Source organism: Oncorhynchus tshawytscha, linkage group LG14, assembly GCF_018296145.1.
Source record: "Oncorhynchus tshawytscha isolate Ot180627B linkage group LG14, Otsh_v2.0, whole genome shotgun sequence".
NCBI classification, from domain to species: Eukaryota; Metazoa; Chordata; class Actinopteri; order Salmoniformes; family Salmonidae; genus Oncorhynchus; species Oncorhynchus tshawytscha.
Window position 1 is genome coordinate 20,007,037 of NC_056442.1, and position 24,766 is coordinate 20,031,802.

General features: G+C 42.6%; 1 protein-coding gene across 1 annotated transcript in view; it reads right to left on the bottom strand.

The window, feature by feature from the left end:
* Window positions 1-2,122: 2,122 nt before the first annotated feature.
* The window catches only part of LOC112266670 (prostacyclin receptor), a 45,149-nt gene continuing 22,505 nt past the window's right edge, over window positions 2,123-24,766 (bottom strand). Inside the window, exon 2 of the mRNA XM_024444351.2 lies at window positions 2,123-2,894. Within this exon, the coding sequence (XP_024300119.1) occupies window positions 2,610-2,894 (285 nt within the window). The 3' untranslated portion in view covers window positions 2,123-2,609. The remainder of the gene's footprint in view (window positions 2,895-24,766) is intronic.

Sequence of the window (24,766 nt, forward strand, 5' to 3'; positions counted from 1 at the left end):
TGATCCCAATACTGAAGAACATATCTGATACCGTATATTCTCAAGTGCAAGAAACCACACTGGAACACACACTTGGGCACGAGTCACATTATAGCTCCGGAAACAAAACCACCACAACACAACAACACACTCACAAACACAACACAACACCACACAACCATCCATACAACACAACTGAGGGAACACATAGAAACGTACACAAAAAAACACTTACCACCTGCAAACATATACCCAGCACTCTTCACGCAATCACTTTCAGAATCTGAGTTAACACAGGCAGCCGAATTCTGGTCTTTTTTTTAGTAATCAGATTAGCTCTGAAAAATATTTGATGTGGAAATAACAGAATTGAGCTGCCTGCGTGACCACAGCCATAGTGACGGAAGAGAAAGAGCACAAAAAAAAGCAACATCTTCAAACATCGTTTGGTGAGCTTTTTCAACAACGGAACTACCGACACAGAACTACACTCAAACAAACTCATACAAATGTAGGATCTTAATTTGATCACTGCACCGCGTTAAATGCAGATGAGCTTCGTGATTTGCATACATTCACTGACAACCCACACTGACACGCGGTTACATTAACAGTATTGCACTTTTCATGTCGCCTACTTTTGGCCAGCTCATAGACTAACCACCGATCAAACAACATTATGGACTAAACGTTCAAATCCTGTGGCTGCAGGATTATTTTTGGTGTGACAATATAGGTCAAATGAATTAGCTTGATACGAAAGAGAGGTACCATCTTGCGTGAGTCCTCAAAGGAATGTTCATACGATATATTGTACAACAGAATAGCTCCATAGACACAGGTCTTTCTCAATGAGCCCATAATACACCCCAGCTTTGATTGCCTACGACAGCGCATTGACGAAGTGTTGGACGCAAAGGTCTGGAAACTGAGACGTGGGTTTAAGACATGTCACGTGCACATGCATAGGATCCATGATCCATTCAGCCTTTCAAGAAGATAAAGAGATTGGCCTTCATTAAAACTTGACTCTAGATCCAGGGGACATGCATACAGAGAGAGAGGCCGTCACGCTGTATGAATGTGACCTGCTGTGACCTCGTACTTGACCTCGCAGGCCTACATTCTGTTTTCGCTACACGGACCAGTGCAGCGAAACAGAGCGTAAGCTGCATCCCACACTTCAATGATGTGACAGATCAGACAGCCATGTGAAGAGCTAAGAGTTTAAGAGGGCAAAGGGGCTGTCGATGAAACACAGCATAACAAATCACATGTTACTCGTTCGTGCATGTTGATGTACTACACTGTTGTTGATATCACATGAAGTTAATGACCTGATTTCCTTGGGCATACGCACGGGCATATTGTCTGTTTTTGATGTATCGTGTTGTACATTTTACAAGATGTGAAATAATTCAGGAAGTGAGGAAATCTAAATTCCATCAGGTCGTAATCGTGGACACGACCATACCATCTTTGGTAAGCAAACAGAATGATTAGTAGATTTTTTTAACAGGAACATTCTCACCCAGTTTGGAAATGGTGTCCAGTGATACCTGGACAGAAGACCTAGTGCAAAATATTTTCCCGGGTTTCACCGGGTGGTTTATATAGCGCCTTCAGAAACTATTCACACCCCTTGACTTTTTCCACATTTTGTTGTGTTTCAGCCTGAATTTAAAATGGATGATGATTTTTGAAAACGTTTCAAATTAAAAGCTGAAATGTCTCGAGTCAATAAGTATTCAACCGCTTTGTTATATGGCAAGCCAAAATACATTCAGGAGTAAAAATTTGCATCACAAGTCTTAACAAATTTGCTTAACATAATAACTTGCATGGACTCACTCTGTGTGCAATAATAGGGTTTAACATGATTTTTACCCCACACATACAATTATCTGTAAGGTCCCTTAGTCGAGCAGTGAATTTCAAACACAGATTCAACCACAAAGACAAGGGTTTTCCGATGCCTCACAAAGAAGGGCATTGGAAAGATGGGTAAAAAAAAAGCAGACATTAAATATCCCTTTGAGCACGGTGAAGTTATTCATTACACTCTGGATGGTGTATCAATACACCCTGTCTCTACAAAGATACAGGCATCCTTCCTAACTCAGTTGACAGAGAGGAAGGAAACCGCTCAGGGATTTCACCATGAATGCTGACTTTAAAACAGTTACAGAGTTTAATGGCTGTGATAGGAGAAAACTGAGGATGGATCAACAAACATTGTAGTTACTCCCCTCCAGGGCTGGTTGTCCATAATAAATCCCTCTTAGTGGTCCTCTCCTGCATACATTCAGTACGGAGCAGGAGTTTCTGTCCTTTTCAGTTGCTTTGAGTTAAGTTTACAGTGAGTTTAAAGGCACAATCAATCACTTTATCCATTCTTTTGCAGTCTTTTTGTACAGCACGGCCATGTATGAAATATGTAGCTCATGCATCAGTATACGCATATGCATTCTAGTCAATAGCGGATAAGGTACCTCCTGTAAGAGCTGGTGTTCCACAAAGTGAATTCTCCAAATCCTCTATCCAGAACCCCTTCCCTCATTGTCTGCTCTCCCACATACATACATCCATAACTCCCATCCTCTTTCCTGCCCCGGGTCCCACCCCTCACATCAGAGGGGCCGGCTGGAGTATAGTTTGGGCTGCAGGGAGACGGAGGGCTTGGGAGACTCCCTGTGGTCGTCAGGGGGTAAGGAGAAGGTGCAGTGGGCCGTGTTCTTCACCGCTCCCCCCGTGAAGCGGCAGCGCAGCAGCGAGCGGAGGTGGCGGAACACGGACTTGCGGAAGATGATGAACACCCAGGGGTCCACGATGGGGTTGAGGGCCTGGAAACGGAACGCCAGCAGGTTCTCCTGGTCGTCACCCACCGGCTCGATGGCATTGGCGAAACCGGCAATCTGAGGAGAGTTAAATACGAAAGAGTTCAGTTTATTAGGATCCTCAGTAGCTACTCTTATTGTTCAACATAAAATGTTACATACATTTTATGTGTAGGGAGAGATACAGAAAAGTAGAGTGCTGGGGGTGGGGAAGAGAGTAATAAGGGGGAGGCAACAAGAGCGAGGGAGGAGTAAGGACAAGACCCTGTATAAAAAGGCCAGTATAAAATGACAGGACAGAATGTTACAGACAGACAGAATGAGACAGACAGAATGAGACAGACAGACAGGCAGAATGAGACAGACAGACAGACAGACATCCTGCCTACAGAGAGCAGCTGGCTAAAAAGCATCTCAGCCGTCCCATTCCAATCCCCTTATATCCTGTGATATATTCAACAAACAGTCTCATAATTGATTACGTGGCCTGGTGGAGTGTTATTGTGTCACAGTGTCAAATGTTTCCCTGTTGCTAAGGCCTGGGAGTGAAAAGTAATAACCCAAAAGACGGAATGGGAGCAGCCCAGGGACTATTACAGGCCTGAGCTGTGCCAAATCCCCATGCAGGAGGGAGCAGGAACAGCGCTCTCTCCTCCCCACCATGGGCTAAACTAGCCAGAACAGACACAATGTCCTGTAATGCACTAACAGACATGGGAGAGGATCAAAAGGCAGAGAACACTGTGCAGACACTGTATTTGCGTTGCCATGTCGCCACAACTACAAACTAGAGGTCGACCGATGAATCGGAATGGCCGATTAATTAGGGCCGATTCATAACAATCGGAAATCTGTATTTTTGGGCGCCGATTTGCCAATTTTATTTATTTATTATTATTATTTTTTACACCTTTATTTAACTAGGCAAGTCAGTTAAGAACACATTCTTATTTTCAACGACGGCCTAGGAACAGTGGGTTAACTGTCTCGTTCAGGCGCAGAAAGACAGATTTTCACCTTGTCATCTCGGGGGACCCAATCTTGCAACCTTACAGTTAACTAGTTCAACGCAATAACGACCTCTCTCTCTCGTTGACCTCCACAAGGAGACTGCCTGTTATGCAAATGCAGTAAGCCAAGGTAAGTTGCTAGCTAGCATTAAACTTATCTTATAAAAAAACAATCAATCATAATCACTAGTTAACTACCCATGGTTGATGATATTACTAGACATTATCTAGTGTGTCCTGTGTTGCATATAATCTGACTGAGCATACAAGCATACAAGTATCTAAGTATCTGACTCTGCGGTGGTAGGCACATTCATTCAAACAGCACTTTAGTGCGTTTTGCCAGCAGCTCTTCGTAGTGGGTCAAGCATTGCACTGTTTATGACTTCAAACCTATCAACTCCTGAGATGAGGCTGGTGTGACCGAAGTGAAATGGCTGGCTAGTTAGCGCGCGCTAATTGCGTTTCAAACTTCACTCGCTCTGAGCCTTGGGGTGGTTGTTTCCCTTGCTCTGCATGGGTAACGCTGCTTCGATGTGGTGGCTGTTGTCTTTGTATTTATGGTTCGAGTCCAGGGAGGAGCGAGGAGAGGGACGGAAACTATACTGTTACACTGGCAATACTAAAGTGCCTATAAGAACATCCAATAGTCAAAGGTTAATGAAATACAAATGGTATAGAGGGAAATAGTCCTATAATAACTACAACCTAAAACTTCTTACCTGGGAATATTGAAGACTCATGTTAAAAGGAACCACCAGCTTTCATATGTTCTCATGTTCTGAGCAAGGAACTGAAACCTTAGCTTTCTTACATAGCACATATTGCACTTTTACGTTCTTCTCCAACACTTTGTTTTTGCATTATTTAAACCAAATTGAACATGTTTCATTATTTACTTGAGGCTAAATTGATTTTATTGATGTATTATATTAAGTTAAAATAAGTGTTAATTCAGTATTGTTGTAATTGTCATTATTACAAATATATATATTTTGAAATCGGCCGATTAATCTGTATCGGCTTTTTTGGTCCTCCAATAATCGGTATCGGCGTTGAAAAATCATAATCGGTCGACCTCTACTACAGACACATGACAAAATGAACTGATGTTTCTGTAGAAATGTAGTAATGCCTTTTGGAGGGAAGGGAATCCCCAAATTGCACAAAATGACTTTAGCGAAAGAGTCACTTGTCACACACACACACACACACACACACACACACACACACACACACACACACACACACACACACACACACACACACACACACACACACACACACACACACACGTTATGTTTTTCTATCCTTGTGGGGACCAAAAATGTATTTCCATTAAAAATCCTATTTTCCCTAACCCTTAGTCCTAAACCTAACACTAACCCATACCCTAACACAGACCCTAAACCTAATCACTAACCCATACCCTAACCCAGGCCCTAAACCTAACCACTAACCCATACCCTAACCCAGACCCTAAACCTAACCACTAACCCATAACCTAACCCAGGCCCTAATCCTAACCACTAACCCATACCCTAACACAGACCCTAAACCTAATCACTAACCCATACCCTAACCCGGGCCCTAAACCTAACCACTAACCCATACCCTAACCCAGGCCCTAAACCTAACCACTAACCCATACCCTAACCCAGACCCTAAACCTAACCCATTCCCTAACCCAGACCCTAAACCTAACCACTAACCCAATCCCTAACCACTAACCCATACCCTAACCCTAAACCTAACCACTCACCCTTTACCCTAAACCAAATTGTAAACCTAACCCTAAACCTAACACATAAGCTTAAAATAGCCTTTCTATTTTACTATCCTTGTGGGGACCGTTGGGGATTTTAGGTCCCAACAAGGATAGAAGAACCAACGCGCACACAGGCATGCACACACACACACACACACACACACACACACACACACACACACACACACACACACACACACACACACACACACACACACACACACAGAGAGAGAGCATAGCCTCTCTTCCCCCTCACAAGGACCCTTATTTCCTCTTCAAAGCTGACAAACCTCACTGTTGCAGGAAAGCTTCCCAATTTAAGGACTAACGATGGCTACATGGGACCACAGCTCATGTAATTCATTACATTCATGGGAGTGGAGGATCAATTATAAATGCAGCAGGTTTTCCCTGATTCAATTGCTGGTCCCATGGCTTGGTTCTGGGCTGCACTGTCATTTATTCATTCACAGTGAAAGGGTGGCCTACTGTAGGGGTGAAATATGTGTCATCCATTGGAGCACGCTGAGGGATAGTGAAGTAAATCTACCATTGCTGCCATTACTGTAGCCCCAGGCTGAGTTAGAGGAGGTATGTGTTATATGGGCTGTTCTCTGAGTCTGAACAGCGGCAGTAAGGTTAAGGGTCAGACACATAGCTCCCAATGCAGTGGAGAAGTTAAGAGGCCCTATACTGTACAGGCTGACAATTGTGGTCCTCTGTAGTTCAGTTGGTAGAGCATGGCACGGTGCTAGGCCAGGATAGTAGGTTTGATTCCCGGGACCACCCATATGTAAAAAGATATGTATATATATACACACACTGCTCAAAAAAATAAAGGGAACACTAAAATAACACATCCTAGATCTGAATGAATGAAATATTCTAATTAAATACTTTTTTCTTTACATAGCTGAATGTGCTGACAACAAAATCACACAAAAGTGATCAATGGAAATCAAATTTATCAACCCATGGAGGTCTGGATTTGGAGTCACACTCAAACTTAAAGTGGAAAACCACACTACAGGCTGATCCAACTTTGATGTAATGTCCTTAAAACAAGTCAAAATGAGGCTCAGTAGTGTGTGTGGCCTCCACGTGCCTGTATGACCTCCCTACAACGCCTGGGCATGCTCCTGATGAGGTGGCGGACCAGACCTGGACTAAAGCATCCGCCAACTCCTGGACAGTCTGCGGTGCAACGTGGCGTTGGTGGATGGAGCGAGACATGATGTCCCAGATGTGCTCAATTGGATTCAGGTCTGGGGAACGGGCGGGCCAGTCCATAGCATCAATGCCTTCCTCTTGAAGGAACTGCTGACACACTCCAGCCACATGAGGTCTAGCATTGTCTTGCATTAGGAGGAACCCAGGGCCAACCGCACCAGCATATGGTCTCACAAGGGGTCTGAGTATCTCATCTCGGTACCTAATGGCAGTCAGGCCACCTCTGGCGAGCACATGGGGGGCTGTGCGGCCCCCCAAAGAAATGCCACCCCACACCATGACTGACATGATGGGCTGTAAGCCCAACCCCCAGCTGTGGACGTCGGGCCCTCATACCACCCTCATGGAGTCTGTTTCTGACCGTTTGAGCAGACACATGCACATTTGTGGCCTGCTGGAGGTCATTTTGCAGGGCTCTGGCAGTGCTCCTCCTGCTCCTCCTTGCACAAAGGCGGAGGTAGCGGTCCTGCTGCTGGGTTGTTGCCCTCCTACGGCCTCCTCCACATCTCCTGATGCACTGGCCTGTCTCCTGGTAGCGCCTCCATGCTCTGGACACTACGCTGACAGACACAGCAAACCTTCTTGCCACAGCTCGCATTGATGTGCCATCCTGGATGAGCTGCACTACCTGAGCCACTTGTGTGGGTTGTAGACTCCGTCTCATGCTACCACTAGAGTGAAAGCACCGCCAGCATTCAAAAGTGACCAAAACATCAGCCAGGAAGCATAGGAACTGAGAAGTGGTCTGTGGTTATCACCTGCAGAACCACTCCTTTATTGAGGGTGTCTTGCTAATTGCCTATAATTTCCACCTGTTGTCTATTCCATTTGCACAACAGCATGTGAAATGTATTGTCAATCATTGTTGCTTCCTAAGTGGACAGTTTGATTTCACAGAAGTGTGATTGACTTGGAGTTACATTGTGTTGTTTAAGCGTTCCCTTTATTTTTTTGAGCAGTGTATATATGCACGCAGGACTATAAGTCACTTAGGATAAAAGTGTCTGCTACATGTCATATATTACTACCCGGGCAGACGCACGACCTTGGTGACTACTCAGTGAGCCGTGAGTTCGAGAGCTGGTGACAGCCAGACTAATATCTTACAGCCTCTCCATTGTTGGCATTACAAGGCCTCTAAGAATGATGGTTACAAACTAGGAGCCTGTAACAGTGATAGATGAATACATAATAAAAAATTTAAAAAACAGTTTTATGGTGACAGTGTCTGGGTGGGATGTCACACATCAGCCACACTGACACACACCTTGTGATTGTCAACTCACATTTGGATGTATTTGTAACCTTTATTTAGGTAGGGGAGTCCCACTGAGGTCTCTTTTTTTTTAAAGGAGCCCTGCGTTGTAAGACCAAGCAATTATACATTCAAGGCACAAACCAAGGAAACACACAAAGAAGAACAGACAGCAAAAGAAACAAAACGAAAAGAAAACAAAACGCAGGACATGTGATTTGGATGTGTACTGTGAAAGAAAGCTTAATATGATGTTTGTTGTTACGCGCTGCCAAAGCGTCTCTAAAACAACACTGCTTCAGCTACCACCTTCTCCTTGCCACCCAGCCACATATGTCTCCTCTGGGCAGACCTGGTATCCTTTAAAAAAGAGACACAAATCACGGGCGCTGCCACCGAGTGTGGGTTTAGAACGCAGGATAGATGTGAGGCATCAGCCGCTGGTTAAACATGCTCCATACCGATGAATGTGTGTGGTTTATAAGGCTCTGTGACAGGCTGCAGCAGCAGGGCAGTCTGGGGGGGGGACAAACCATCAGTAGGAAAAGGCATATACAAGAATAATAAAACACACACGCGCACACCTAAGGGTGTATCTACCTGGGTACAGTCTGTCTGTGCGGGTGTGGATCAGAGAGGCATGGATACATTATAGGCCATTTGGTGCTGGTCTTTGCTATCAGGAAATAGGCCCCATAATGGACGTCCATAGCGGCCTATTAGTCTCCATCTTAGTTCCTGAAGGACTGTTACTCCCCTTCCCCTCAGATCCTGTTTCAATGGGAGGATAAAGTTCTGCGTCTGCACACCCCAGAGATAGCAAAGCAGTGAAGAGAGAGAGCGAGAGACCGCATCATTCTTACTTTTTGTTTGACATGCAACTCCATGTGAAAACAACCACGTAGAGTACCACTTCCTGTTCTCATACGTCTTTTTGTGAACAAGAGTCTTGATGATACGGTGTTAGTTCGCAGTCCAATAATGACTTCAGTTGTTCCTGAGAATGAGAACACAAAGTAACGTTCCGGTGTTTTCCTCCTCCTTCCCTCAGCCTGTTATTACAGTCCATCCTCTGAACACTACAGTCCATCCTCTGAACACTACAGTCCATCCTCTGAACACTACAGTCCATCCTCTGAACACTACAGTCCATCCTCTGAACACTACAGTCCATCCTCTGAACACTACAGTCCATCCTCTGAACACTACAGTCCATCCTCTGAACACTACAGTCCATCCTCTGAACACTACAGTCCATCCTCTGAACACTACAGTCCATCCTCTGAACACTACAGTCCATCCTCTGAACACTACAGTCCATCCTCTGAACACTACAGTCCATCCTCTGAACACAGGCTGAATTTCATTTATTTAACCTTTATTTAACTAGGCAAGTCAGTTAAGAACAAATTCTTATTTACAATGACGGCCTAGGAACAGTGGGTTAACTGCCTTGTTCAGGGGCAGACCAACAGATTTTTATCTTGTCAGTTCAGGGATTCGATTTAGCAGCCTTTCGGTTACTTGCCCAATGCTCTAACCACAAGGCTTCCTGCCACCCCTAAATATACCACAGTAAAGTCAGCAAAAACATACTGGTATACTATAGTATTTTTTTCGTGCTGGCCCAACACTCTAACCACTAGGCTACCTGCCGCCATGAAAGGTCACAAACAAGGGCTAACTTTTGCGTCAATGCAGGCGCCCCCAAGCCCGGAGACTTGGACTCATCCAGGGGAGTCATTCCTGTACAGTGAACGTTAATCTATGGTGGTCCATGGAGGTCTTTCTATACCCTACTCTAGGAAGCCCGATTGCCTGAGAGTTTTATCATCTACTTAGCACTGAGAAAACGGTGTGTGTGTGTGTGTAGAAGGTAGCTGGACTTTGTATGATCAACACCCATTTGAACCCTATTCCCCACAGCCAAACCATTATGGAGAAAAAACGTCTAGATGTCTAGCTCTCAGACAATGTGCATGTGCCGTCTGCGTGCGCGTGGGAATTCTATCTGTGGAATCACTCGGTCTGTCAATATCTTCCATCTGTCCACCAAAATTAGAACCAGTCCACACAATCCTTTTCTCATCTGTCTGGGGAATCATTGTGTGTGTGTGTGTGTGTGCGTGCGTGCGCACTAAGAAAGCCCAAAAAGGCTACAGAGAGACTTCAATGCAGCCATTAAGACTGTACAAGTGCTCAGCAGGCTTCTGTGTATTGACTGGTAACAATAGGAGAGTTATTTACCCGGAAGGCTCAATCCCCAGGCGGTGACTGGACCTGCTGCGTACGCGCCGGCAAGGAAACAAAGCTTTTATCAAAGTATCCAACTACAGGATACATAGGTGACCTGTTCAAGCGGTTGTATAAAGCCTCTAATGTACCCTTACTGGAAAGAGTATTATGCTCTGAGGAGGGGTGCATCAGTTCTAGAGGCAAGCACAATGTTGACCAGGCAGGCACCATGAGACACAGCCCATCAGGGCCTGTGGTCTGTTCATAACTCATACCGAGCCTGGCAACCATAAGAGATACTGGGCATCGCAGACCAGAGCTAACACAAGGTTGATGTCTCCTCTGTCAGAGGGCAACTTCAGAAAGAGAGAGAGAGAGCGGGAGAGGGAGGGAGAGGGAGGGAGAGCGTTCTCTTTCAGCTCATCCTCAAATGGTGATGCCTCACCCCAGCAATCGAGCTCCATTGTCATCCTGTGCTTTTCTTGGCAACTATCTGCGTGTTGTTGATCATTATCTCATAATTACCCTTGTATGTTAATCATTCTTACGTAGTCTTTCTAACAGATGACTACTGAAGTAACAAAGAACAGATGTGTGCCAGGAAATATGACACTGTCACTGACTTTACACACACACACACCCATGTTTTGTCCCACCACAATGTTTTTTAAAACATCTACTTAAGTCTTGTTTTCGAGCCCTGACAACTTGTATGCACGCATCCGCACTCACACTTACACACGGACACACACAGCCACACACGGACGTGACGTCACACTCAGTGAGTTAAGGAGTGGTGTGGCAGCTTGGCTTTGACATCTTTCCATCCGCTCAGACTAACCCCTCTCTAATTGTGGTCCTCTTCTTTCAGGTCCCGCTTTCTTTCTTCTCCCCTCATCCACCCTCCCGCACTCTGTTTCATTCCCCATCTCTCCCCTCCTTACAAGTCTCTCCATCCTCTCTTGTCATCTCCTGTTTTTCCATTGTTGCCATTATCATGATCTCCCCTCACAAGCTCCACCCTCTCTCCTCTCCTTCCACTCCCACGTTCTCTCTCACTTTCACCTCGGTCTGCTTGCACTCTCCCCTTCAGAAAGCCAGAAAGCTCCTGTTCCGGTACCAAGTCCTCTTTCGTTACCACCAAGGGGAACTGAGGGCAGGTGTTGTATAAAAATAAAAAAATTTAAAAAATTAAAAAAAGACTTCACGTGAAGCAGCATGTGGCCCGATACACAGCACAAACACCGTCTGACCCATAAAACAGACAAATAGAGACTGAAAAGTGCTGCATTTGCTGTGTAGCAGCCAACCCAGAACCTGCTAATAGAGGCCACATTAAAGAGGAAGTCAAACTGTAGCCACTGTGTCACTGTGCTGGAGTCCCCACTCTCAGACGGTGAAAGAAGACGACTGGATAGGCTGAAAGCACATCTAGCCACGTTGCAATGTCAATAGAAGATTTCAGCAATAGGCTGAGTAGGCGTTTACCGTTGGATCTTCTCTGGGCTTCCCCCACCCCAGATCTGATAATCAGAGCAACTTCCTAAGAACCGGTGTCTAACGTTTTCCTGAAAGACTCCTTCACTCACGGGACGACGATAATTGGAGAACGAGGAGGCACAAATCACATCCAAAAGGAAGGATGTATGACTGAGTGACAGAGGATGAGGGAAATGGGGCAGAGATCATAGCCCATCTTCTCCAGCTATACATGGTGGGACTGGGACCGACAGACAGAGAACGGAAGGGACAAGAACAGACCAGGAGTGACCAGGACACCCTCAACAGAGGGCAAAACGGGATTTAAAAAAAAATGTAACACTCGGAGGAAGCTTGTCCAATAAAAACGCTCATATTTGTTTTGTGACTGAAAATGCTTTCTCCCGTTTTGTGCCCAAATTAGACCAGAAGAAACCTGGCAGGAAATAGCAGAAATAGCAGAATGTTTGTAGGGTCACAGAGGAACACTAGACCTTTCCCCAGAGTCCCTTCCTCTGTAGCATAGAATCTCTAAAGATAGTAAACCCTGTGGTGAGGATTTCTGACTGTCACTCTGATGTACAACTGTGATTACCTCGCAGGTACATGTCTTTGCATGTCTTTTACTATTAAAACTGTTGGCACGTGAGAGAGGCAGGTAGCATGCGACGGGTTTATGTTACACCACAGAGACAGCACGAGCTGTCACTGTAGCCACTTCACAAGCCCTGACATGTAGACTCTCGTTAGGATTCTCTGTGACAAATGGCTTCCAGAACACACCAAACGACCTTCCTGCACATAACCTCAACACACTACTACAAACCTGGGGTAATACAGGGGCGTGTGAAGTAGGACACACCATAGCAAAATGTTTTGAAATGCTCTGCAACAGGAAATGAAAATGGTTTGAGTCTTATTTGAGTAGTTTCGGTAGCATGTCCCCGTTTCACGCAGTCTCCAAACGTTTTTTCTCCCTACTGAACACGAACCAGGGTTATCTTTAGGCCTCTTCAGTATAGCAACTGCAACAGCCACCCACTGACAGCCTCAGTGACAGGGCTGCTCCAAAACATGCGCTAGAGTTGTTGGCATTGGTCTGGTCGTCAGAGAGTTTTCCCTACAACTATAATTGATGAGCAAACTTTACAGCCGTTTCACATGTTCGCTCAAATTAGAGACAGCTACAAATGTAAACAAAAAAAACCCCTATGAAGAGTGAAAGGACGAGTGAGAGAGAAACAGACAGAGCAAGGCTTCAGGGTTTGGCAGGCCATTTGTTGTGGTATGCAGAATACATCGACTCAATAATTTGGCAGGGCGCGTTGACTAAGGGAGAGAGCATGAAAAAGAACCATATGTGGTAGACTGCTTCTACTTCCGGGATATACTGTATTTGGTTTCATGGTCATATCCACTTGACTAATGTCTTATACAGTATGTGTACTCTATATTCAAAGAAAAACAAGTCAGAATTTCATCCGGTAAAAGGGAGGAACGTTTCCACCCACTTGGCACAGATGTCAATTCAACGAGTTTCCACTGTTAGTTGAAAGTCATGTAATTGAGAAAACATTGAAACAACGTTGATTCAACCAGTGTCTGCCCAGTGGGCGGTTTCTTTAATCCAGATGGGACTAACTAAACTCATTACTTTATTGGCACAATGTTTATATTCTGTTAACTTATTCTCAAATAATGTTGTTGACCTGTTGTTGACCTTGTATGTTGTCAAAGCATAAATTGTAGAGAAAAAAAAAAAACACTTCAAAAACCCCACCTCAAACTTGTATCTCAAACAGACCATTTCAAAAAAGCTTGCTATTTCCTCATGATGTCAAACTTCTGAGGAGGATGAGCTGGCCAATCAGCGGTCTACTCACTTGAGTATTTTTAATGACCGGTATACGCCCACCTCATTCTGTTGTTGGGGTAAGCTCACACCATCCAACACAGAAATGCTGCTTTTAACATGCATAGTCCTGCTGCCAAAAGACCAAATCCAACTCCAGTGGCCTCATGGGTGGAATGTTATTAATATTTGTCATAATTAATCAACATTATTTCAAGAAAATCTGGTGTTTCTATGTCAAAAGTTAAATATATATATATATATATGTCAGTCTTCTGTGATGTACATAAAGTGTAATATTGGGATGCAAACTCAAAGTGTAATACATTTTAACTCTTTATCTGGACTGGTACAGGCGTCTTCTTTTTTTAAGCCCATAACCATGAGGTGTGTACTTTTGTTTCAAAGTAGAGTTGTTGAAGACTACCAAAAAAACACTGTGTGACCCTGATTTAACCCACTGCAGTAAAACGTTTTAACTACCATTTTGTGGAAGGAAAACTATTTCACTTATAGGTCATATGACATAGAAATATGGAAACCCTGGACAGTTACTTTAAAAGAGACTTACTGGGTAAGGCCATGTGATAGACTAGCGTCCTGTCCAGGGGGGTGTGCTTGCACCGTACAGTACCAGTCAAAAGTTGCCTCACACGACAGAAACAGGAGAAACAGGAGAAACAGGCTCCTGCTCCTATGAGCCCTTCTTGATTGCACAAGCCAAGCCTCGTGCAAGGCTTGTCGGCTGGGTGGAGCTGGCAGCACACAGGTGCTGTGCTGGAGTACTGGGGCATATCAGGTGAACTCTCACACACACACACACCGTATAATGACGACAGATAGAGGGCACCGGGGGGAGTGTGGACCAGAAGGATACACACTGACTGTCACACACTGAAACAAAAACACACAGAACTATAACTTTCCTCCTTCACACACACACACACACACACACACGCACATGCACATATTTCTATGAAATATGACCTATAAGTGCAAGATGGCGCCGCTTTGCTTGAAGTCCTTAGGAAACTGTGCAGTATTTTTTATTTTTTTCTGTGTTTAAAAATGTTATTTATTTTTTTATAAGCATTTCGCTACACTCGCAATAACATCTGCTAACCCTGTGCATGCGACCAATACAAAATGTGATTTGATTTGACACAGCGGACACCTGAGGTGATTGATCAGGGACATAAAGTGTGATCCAAACACAGTTACTGATTAACACACAGTAGGTACACATGAACAAAACCTGATCACAGTCTCCATCCGTCACATAGAGGACATCCCGCTGGGCACAGATTCAACGTGGATCCATCCAGTGTATGGCCTGTGTGGATGGCTATGAAAGGAATTGTTGAGAACTCCAACGAACTCTCTCAATTCCCACTTCAGGGACATGTCCTCTGCAATGCCCACCCATTAAATTCTGGACCTCTATATTACTGATGGTGTCATTAAACCTTCCCTTTAAATACAATACAGCCGCAGCCACACACATCCCTGAAGGGATTTAGGTTGAAACCAACAGTCCCATGTTAGAGCAACTATGCTTGGTTGTTTATTGCTATATATTTGTGTATTGCTATGTATTTAGCAATGTTAAAATAAGTTGACTTTCAGGGGGACAGAATGATGCTCACCTTGGCACTTTTAGGTGCAGGGGGCACATAGTAGCAGTTTTGGCAAGGCCTGTAAAGAGATATGTAAGGGGGTGAGAGGGCTTTTAGCTGGAGTGTAGCAGTAACCCTAACTATGGGTCAGTGGTCACTAAAACACAAAGCCACAGATTCCGAGATGGGGTTCCTGGATGCATGGTTTCAATTATTAGAAATGGTGCAGTCCCCGCTGTCCGCATTCTCTAGCTCTGAGCGTTCTGCCTGGCGGAACATGTGTTCTCCGCAGGAACCGAGACTTCTAGAATGATCAGAGAGATATTTAATAAACAGAGATTTCATTAGAGAAAAATGCTCCCTAAACAGCCTGTGAATAAATCTGAATGTACAAAACAAAGGACACAATATTGCCTGCTGGTTTTACAATGTAGGATCATGTTTTAACGGTACACTTATTTGATAAACTGCAGGGAAACTTCAAACCTGACTGTGAACTCAGAAATGACATAGTATTTGTAACTGGGGAATTTCATTTAATATTCCAATAGGACACGCCGTGGTGAATCATTATCACTGCTTGACTGTTGGAATTCCCATGTCTTTTTAACAAGGTGTAAGTGTGTCTGATGGAGGGATTTGACTCGATATTCCAATAGGATATGAAAAGTTTCATTCAAAAACACTATACATCCATTTTCAGAAATGTTGGTAAATTAGCTTCTTTTGTTTAAAGAAATTATGAAAGTGATTTGTTAGTTTTTCACTATCTAATCGTGGCATGGGGTTGTTCAATGACAGACATGCATTTGTTTCAAATCTTTCCCTTTCAGAGAGACAAATAATCATGTTTTTAATAAGTAGTACTGCCTGGCTTTACACAGTCAAATGTAACATAACTACATTTTTTATAAAGAAATTGACAGATTATACATTTGTGACATCAATATTACATCTACATTTGACATTTGAGTCATTTAGCAGATGCTCTTATCCAGAGTGACTTACAGTAGGTGCATTCATCTTAAGATAGTCTCACCTAGCTACCTCATTTCACAGTCAAATGTACAGGATACGTACATTCCATTCCAGGTCAAATATTATATTTTTAAAAATCAGTAATATTAACAGTAATATCTTTCCACACATGAAGGTACCCATTAGCAAACATTTCTGATGAAAAAAATAAAGAAACGTGACATTTATTATTTTTGAAAATTGCGTTTCGCAAATAAACTCTTCACATGGTGAATCATTATGACTCCGACTGTTGGAATTCCCATTTCCCTTTAAAAGGGTGTAAGGCGAATCCAAGGAATCCACAAAACTTTCACCAATTATTCAAAAAACTTGGATTTTTTCCAAACAGAGAAAAGTTCGCAATAACTCAGTTAAAAAAAAGAAGCTAACTGCAACAGGGTCTGCAGTGCAGTCAACTCAAAACCCAGAAGTTGTGTATATCAGACATTCTTGCATGCTGCTTTATAACAGCAGTTCAGGTGATTTAGTCACATGACTCCTGGGTTAGATATAGGGTTTGTCCTAATGTGTGTGTGCAGTATTTCACTTCAATGTGTGTATTGGCAGACTTCATTAGATCATGTCCTGGGATAAGGAGGGTGAACCAACGCCTCATACAAGTGGCCTATTGTTCTACACCGACACCTCTATATCCTGTCATAGGGCTTTTCTCCTCAATATTGACACAACCATGTTGAACAACTGTGTTCTTCAGCTGCTTAATCAATATTTGTAATAGAAACCAAATCGTTTGTAATAAGGGACACATTCATTCTGATTTGGTCGTTACATACAGTATTAAGCAATTTTAACTCTGCTTTCTTGCAGTTTTTCTTGTATCACTTTGGCACATTTTTTCAGATGTAAGTGATATATTTTCAAAACTAAGAGTCAAAACTCTGAACTAATAACACTTGTAATGGTCCCCAATCTTATGTTCAGAACCTTTGATTGTGCATTCATTAGGGGTTCACACATCTTTCACCCGTCAGTCATTCAGTCATTGAGTCATTCAGTCATTCAGTCATTCAGTCATTCAAAGTATTCTGTGAAATACCATGAGCACCGTTAGTTTAGACACCAATAAATCAGATAATGATACGCTCACGATTTAGTCATTTTAACTTCCATTATATACATTTTTTTTTTATGACAAGACACACATTTCAAAACTGTTATTTTTGAATTGCTGAATAGAAAGAACCGTAGATGGTAAATATACTTTTCTATACAGTATTTGACTATAATTTCACATGCAATAAAAAAAAAGTTTGATCCAATGGCAGGTTGTGAGCATGTTGAGAAGTATGTCAGTCTTACAGTCTCGTTATCCTTACACAGTACATACAGTGCAGTCGGAAAATATTCAGACCTTTGATTTTTTTTCCACATTTTGTGGCCTTAGCCTTGTTCTAAAATAGATTACATTATTTTTCCCCCTCATCAATCTACACACAATACCCCATAATGAAAAAGCAAAACAGGTTTTTAGAAATGTTGCAAATGTATTAGAAAAAAACAGAAAACAAAACAGAAAATACCTTATTACATAAGTATTCAGACCCTTTGCTATGAAACTCCAAATTGAGCTCAGGTACATCCTGTTTCCATTGATCATCCTTGAGCTGTTTCTACAACTTGATTAGAGTTCACCTGTGGTAAATTCAATTGATTGGAGATGATTTGGAAAGGCACACGCCTGTCAATATAAGGTCCCACAGTTGACAGTGCATGTCAGAGCAAAAACCAAGCCATGATGGCAAATAAATTGTCTGTAGAGCTCCATGACAGGATTGTGTCAAGGCACAGCTCTGGGGAAGGGTACCAAAATATTTCTGCAGCCTTGAAGGTCCCCAAAAACAGAGTCGCCTCCATCATTCTTAAATGGAAGAAGTTTGGAACGACCAAGATGCTTCCTAGAGATGGCCGCCCGGCCAAATTGAGCAATTAGGGGAGAAGGGCCTTGGACAAGAAAGTGACCAAGAACCCGTTGGTCACTCTGACAGAGCTCAGACTGGGGCAAAGGTTCACCTTCCAACAGGACAACTATCCTAAGCACACAGCCAAGACAAGGCAGGAGTGGCTTCAGGACAAGTCTCTGAATGTCCTTCAGTGGCCCAGCCAGAGGCCGGACTTGAACCCAATTGAACATCTCTGGAGAGACCGGAAAATATATGTGAAGCAACGCTCCCCATCCAACCTGGCAGAGCTTAAGAGGATCTGCAGAGAAGAATGGGAGAAACTCCCCAAATACAGGTGTGCCAAGCTTGTAGCCTCATACCCTGAAAGACTCCAGGCTGTAATTGCTGCCCTAGGTGTTTCAACAAAGTACTGAGTAAAGGGTCTTGAATGCTTAGGCAAATGTGACATTTCAGTTGCATTTTCTAAACCTGTCTTTGCTTTGTCATTATGGGGTATTGTGTGTAAATTGATGAGAAAAACAAAAAATGTATCCATTTTAGAATAAGGCTGAAACATAACAAAATATGGGCAAAGTCAAGGAGTCTGAATACTTTCCGAATGCACTGTATGTGGGCGAAATCAACAGAAATATTGGTATTGTAAAGCAGTTGTCTAGTGGAAAAATATAGTACAGTGTTGTAAGCCATTTCTGCCCAATGCAACATAGTACAAGATCACCCTTCCTTATGGGACTTGTCAGCTGATGCATTTTGAGCAGAGAGACAGGTGATAATGTATCAGCTTACAGTGTATCTAGGAAATTCAGATAATGAGTGGAATATATACTTATATACAACCCAGCAGTGCATTGTACACTACACTATATTTTCAAATGGGAGCACACAGAGGGACTCGTTCCACTTCGTCCAATTGAATTAGAATGATTAGAATTTACAGCCACATCCATATATGTTTTTTTTTTACCTTCCAACATAAACTGATGTCAAATGGATACATTTATGAGGTAAAAAATATATATTTTTCAAACATAGCAGCCAGTCTTTACATTCAAAACCTTTCATTGTGCGTTAATTATGTTTGTAGACATCTTTCACCACACAACTATTGATTCAAAATATATGTTTACCGTGAACTATATTGAGTACATTCATTGGTTTAATCAAACACAACATAACGATATCTTCTCAATTTAGTTATTTTAACAATCAGTTAATCCAATAGCAAAAAAACACAAGCTACATGTTTAAAAATTCACAAAACACTTAAAAAATTTGACTGAACATCAAATTTCCATAATTTCTATCCCATGTGTGATCAAAAGGTGTGATCATTGAAGACATCTTTCACAATGTAATGAAATGAAACAAATGAAATGAACAATATTTAGCAGGCACTAGTTTGCATCAAGCCTGTCTTGAGCATTTGGCCATAGGTTCTCATCGAAATCGCATGCCGTCAATACTAGTGCACCTTGGGAAAAAAACTTTTGGCATGGCATGAATCCAAGCCTGACATACTATAGGTCTGGATTGATGTCATTGCATGCCTCATCCATGGTCAGAAGGAGGGTGGTACGCTCATGGGGATGGCAATCATACATCTTCCAGCGGTATTGTAATCGTGTATTGTGGCGTGTAAATCCGACTTGTCTGTACGTGAGTAAGATAACTACTCACGGTGCATCTCTACGAAGGCAAATGTATGGCTATTACTTGACGTTTCTTCACATTTACAGGCCACGTGAGAGAGGGAGATGCTTTCCTCATGAACCCCTACATTCCCCTCTTTAGCATTTTATGGCCAATCAGGATGCAATACGCAAATAACATCACACATTGTATTTTACAGTATTTTTATGACCCACAGCAAGTGTATTCATCTTAAGATAGACAGGTGAGACGACCACACAACACAGTCGTATCTCAACCATGTTTCACATACATTATACAATGCAAAATACAATACAACACACAATACAAAATGTCTGTGTGTCTCTTCACAGTCCCCGTTGTGCCATAAGTAAGGTGTTCATTTATCTGTTTTTAAAAATCTATTTTTATTGCTAGCTTGAGTTACCTGGGGTGGCAGAGAGTCCCATTTAGTCATGTCTCTATTCAATACTGTGCGTGTCCCAGCCTCTGCTCTGGACACGGGGACTGTGGCGAGACCTCTGGATACATGTCTTGTGTGATACCCATGAGTGTCACAAACTGTGTGCCAACTGCTTGAACAGACAGTTCAGTACCTTCAACACATCAATAACTCGCACAAAGACCACTAGTGATGCAGTACATCTCTAAATCGACTTTGAGCCAGGAGAGATTGACGTGCATGTTACTGACACTTCCCTCCGTGTACATCTAAGTGCAATACGTGCTGCTCTGTTTTGGACCAACTGGAATTTGCATATGTCCTTATTTGCCACACCTGACTAACTGGACAGTTGTCCAGGTGTGACAAAGCTAGGCCCTGTAGGACATGTCTGGTTGACTGAGATATCAAGAAAGCAGAGCAACGCCTTACCATCGACGGACCTCTTCCCATTTAAGTGACCATTGAGTTAATTGTATGGCTAACGAATTACAAGAAAATCATATCGAAAGTAAAGTGAATATTGCATTTTGAAAAGCAGATATGGAATAGTTTGTTGTACTCGGTCAACTGAAAATGTGCTTAGAGTTTTGGAACATGAGCCATTTTGATGTTCTCTTTAAATTTGTGCTTAGACTTGTGAAAATGTACCCGATACTTGTGAAAATGACGCCAAAGTAATTTCTGTAAACACTGACTGTTCTTGTTTGCAACAAGGTGAATCTTAGTTTTGAACGCTGTCAAAATGTCCTCCCACCTGTGATGAGTTGAGTTCCCACAAAAGTTAAAATGGCTGCACAAGTCTACAGCCACAACAAAGTGCAGCATCAAATAGAAGCCCTTGGTGGTGGCCAAACAGATGCTCATGCTTTTTTCACCCTCAGAGTCGGGGGAAACGGGTGATGGTATTCAGTGTCAGATCTGATTGATGGCTGCGTCCTGGATGAGACTGTGAGGTCATCACTTTTGTATCAGTAGCTGCCACGGTGGACTCGACACAAACCAGCTGCGCTCCTAATTAACTGTTGCCATCTTGCGCTCTCTCCCTCTAACCTCTGATTCCCTCTAACTTGACTTTCTCCCGCAATCTTTTCTCGCTCGCTCTCTGTATGCCATACCTCTTCTAAACCCTCTAACAGTCTTTGTCCCTCACTCTGACCAAATGAACCGTCTACTGCCCTGCTGCACCCTCCTCTACATACAATAGTTTGAACCAGGATCCAGCCGTCTTATTAGAGTCAACCACCAGTAAAGGTGAACACAGGGACATATCCTCAAAGTTGTGGTGCTTCAAAGGTGCAGACAAAACCGTGCCAACAACCTCGGTTTTGACCAATGAACAAAAGGCTCTGGGAAAATGTATACGAGCCAAAGGAGAATAAAAGGAGGACAGAAATTGAGTGATAGGTTTGTGTGTGGTGTAGTATGCGTGGGAAAGAAACGAGTAGGAGGGAGATTTCACATTCTCAATCAGTTGAGCAGCATATTTAGATTAAGAGCTATGAAACTCCCCGTCTGTCATAAAATCTCCCCTAATCTCACCCATTGCAGCCACACTTCACCTACCACACCTTGTAACAGATGACATTCATATTCTGACTCCGAAACTCACTTAGATTAACACCGTTGATGATACAGTGGTAGCAATATATGGTTATAACATCTACCAAAAAGACAGAAATGCAAACAGGGGCGGTGTTGTGGTCTACATAAAGAACCACATTCCTGTAAAGCTTAGAGACGATCTAATGTTAAATACTGTTGAAGTAATATGGCTACAGGTTCATCTGCCTCACCTAAAGCCCATTGTTGTGGGAAGCTGCTATGGACCACCAAGTGCTAACAGTCAGTATCTGGATAATATGTGTGAAATGCATGATAATGTATGTGATATTAACAGAGAAGTATATTTTCTGGGTGATTTAAATATTGACTGGCTCTCATCAAGCTGCCCACTCAAGAAAAAACGTCAAACTCTAACCAGTGCCTACAACCTGGATCAGGTTATCAGTGAACCTACCAGGGTAGTTACAAACAGCACTGTTAGCACTTGGTGGTCTAATGAAAAAAACGTGTATTGATCACATCTTTACTAATGCTGCAGAAATTTGCTTTAAAGCAGTATCCAAATCCATAGGATGTAGTGATCACAATATAATAGCCATATCTAGGAAAACCAAAGTTCCAAAGGCTGGGCCCAATATAGTGTATAAGAGGTCATACAATATGTTTTTTTAGTGATTCATATGTTGATGATGTAAAGAGTATTTGCTGGTCTGTGGTGTGTAATGAGGAGCAACCAGACCCTGCACTTGACACATTTATGAAATTGCTTATTCCAGTTACTAATAAGCATGTAGTCATTACGAAAATGACTGTAAAATCCCCTTGGATTGATGAGGAATTGAAAAATTGTATGGTTGAGAGGGATGAGGCAAAAGGTATGGCAAATAAGTCTGGCAGCCCAACTGATTGGCAAACGTACTGCAAATTAAGAAATCATGTGGCTAAGCTAAATAAAAAATAAACTATGCTATGAAGCAAAGATAAATTATATAAAGAATGAGAGTAAAATGCTTAAGAGCACCTTAAATAAACATGTTGGCTCGATCAACGCGGCTCGATCATTCATTGAATCAGTTGGCTCATTTATCACAAAACCCACTGTGTATCAACCGTCTAGAATTGTCAACTACTTTAATGACTTTTTCATTGGCAAGATAAACAAACTTAGGGACGCTGACACTACACATACATGTATATCTGACCAAATTCTGAAAGAAAATAATTGTCAGTGTAGAAGAGGTGAATAAAATATAAGCCACCGGGGTCTGACAACCTGGATGGAAATTTACTGAGGATAATAGCGAACAATATTGCCACTCCTATTTGCCACATCTTCAATTTAAGCCTACTAGAAAGTGTGTGCCCTCGGGGCTGGAGGGAAGCTAAAGGCATTCCGCTATCCAAGAATAATAAAGCCCTGGCTCAAATAGCCGACCAATCAGCCTGTTACCAACCCTTAGTAATCTTCTGGAAAAAATTGTGTTTGACCCGATACAATGCTATTTCACAGTAAACAAATTGACAACAGACTTTCAGCACGCACGGAAGGACACTCAACAAGCACGTCACATACACAAATTACTTAATGGCTGAGAGAAATTGCTGATAAAATTATTGTGGGGACTGTCTTGTTAGACTTCAGTGCAGCTTTTTGACATTATCGATCATATTCTGCTGCTGGAAAACCGTTTGTGTTATGACTTTACACCCCCTGCTATAATGTGGATAAAGAGTTACTTGTCTAACAGAACACAGAGGGTGTTCTTTAATGGAAGCCTTTCAAACATAATCCAGGTAGAAGCAGGAATTCCCCAGGGTAGCTCTTTAGGCCCCTTGCTTTTTTCAATCTTTACTAATGACATGCCACTGGCTTTGAGTACGTGGATGACTCAACACTATACACGTCAACTACTACAGCGACTGAAATAACTGCAACACTTAACAAAAGCTGCAGTTAGTTTCGGAATGGATTGGAAAAAATAAGTTAGTCCTAAATATTTCCTAAACTAAAAGCATTGTATTTGGGGCAAATCATTCACTAAACCCTAAACCTCAACTACATCTCATAATGAATGATGTGGAAATTGAGCAAGTTGAGGTGACTAAACTGCTTGGAGTAACCTTGGATTGTAAACTGTCCTGGTCAAAACATATTGATACAACACTAGCTAAGATGGAGAGAAGTCTGTCCATAATAAAGCTCTGCTCTGCCTTTTTAACAACACTATCAACAAGGCAGGTCCTACAGGCCCTGGTTTTGTTGCACCTAGACTACTGTTCAGTCGTGTTGTCAGCTGCCACAAAGAGGGACTTGGGAAAATTGCAGTTGGCTCAGAACAGGGCAGCAAGGCTGTAAGGTACACAGAGAGCTAACATTAATGACATGCATGTCAATCTCTCCTGGCTCAAAGTGAAAGAGAGATTTACAAAAACAAGTAATGAGGAAGTCAGAGGTGTTGACAAGCTGAAGGTACCAAGTTGTCTGTTTAAAATATTATCACACAGCTTTGACACCCATGCATACCTCACAAGACATGCCACCTGGGGTCTCTTCACAGTCCCCAAGTCCAGAACAGACTATGGGAGGTGTCCAGTACTATATAGAGCAATGACTACATGGAACTCTATTCCACATCAGGTAACTGATGCAGCAGTAGAATCAGATTTTAAAAGCAGGTAAAAATACACCTTATGGAACAGCGGGGACTGTGAAGTAACACAAACAGACACGCATACAAACGCATGATAACGTACGCACTATACACACACGTACACATGGATTTTGCATTGTAGATGTGTGGTAGTGGAGTATGGGCCTGAGGGCACGCACTTAAGTGTGTTGTGGATTCTGTAATGAATGTATTCTAATGTTTTTAAAATTGTATAACTGCCTTAATTTTGCCAG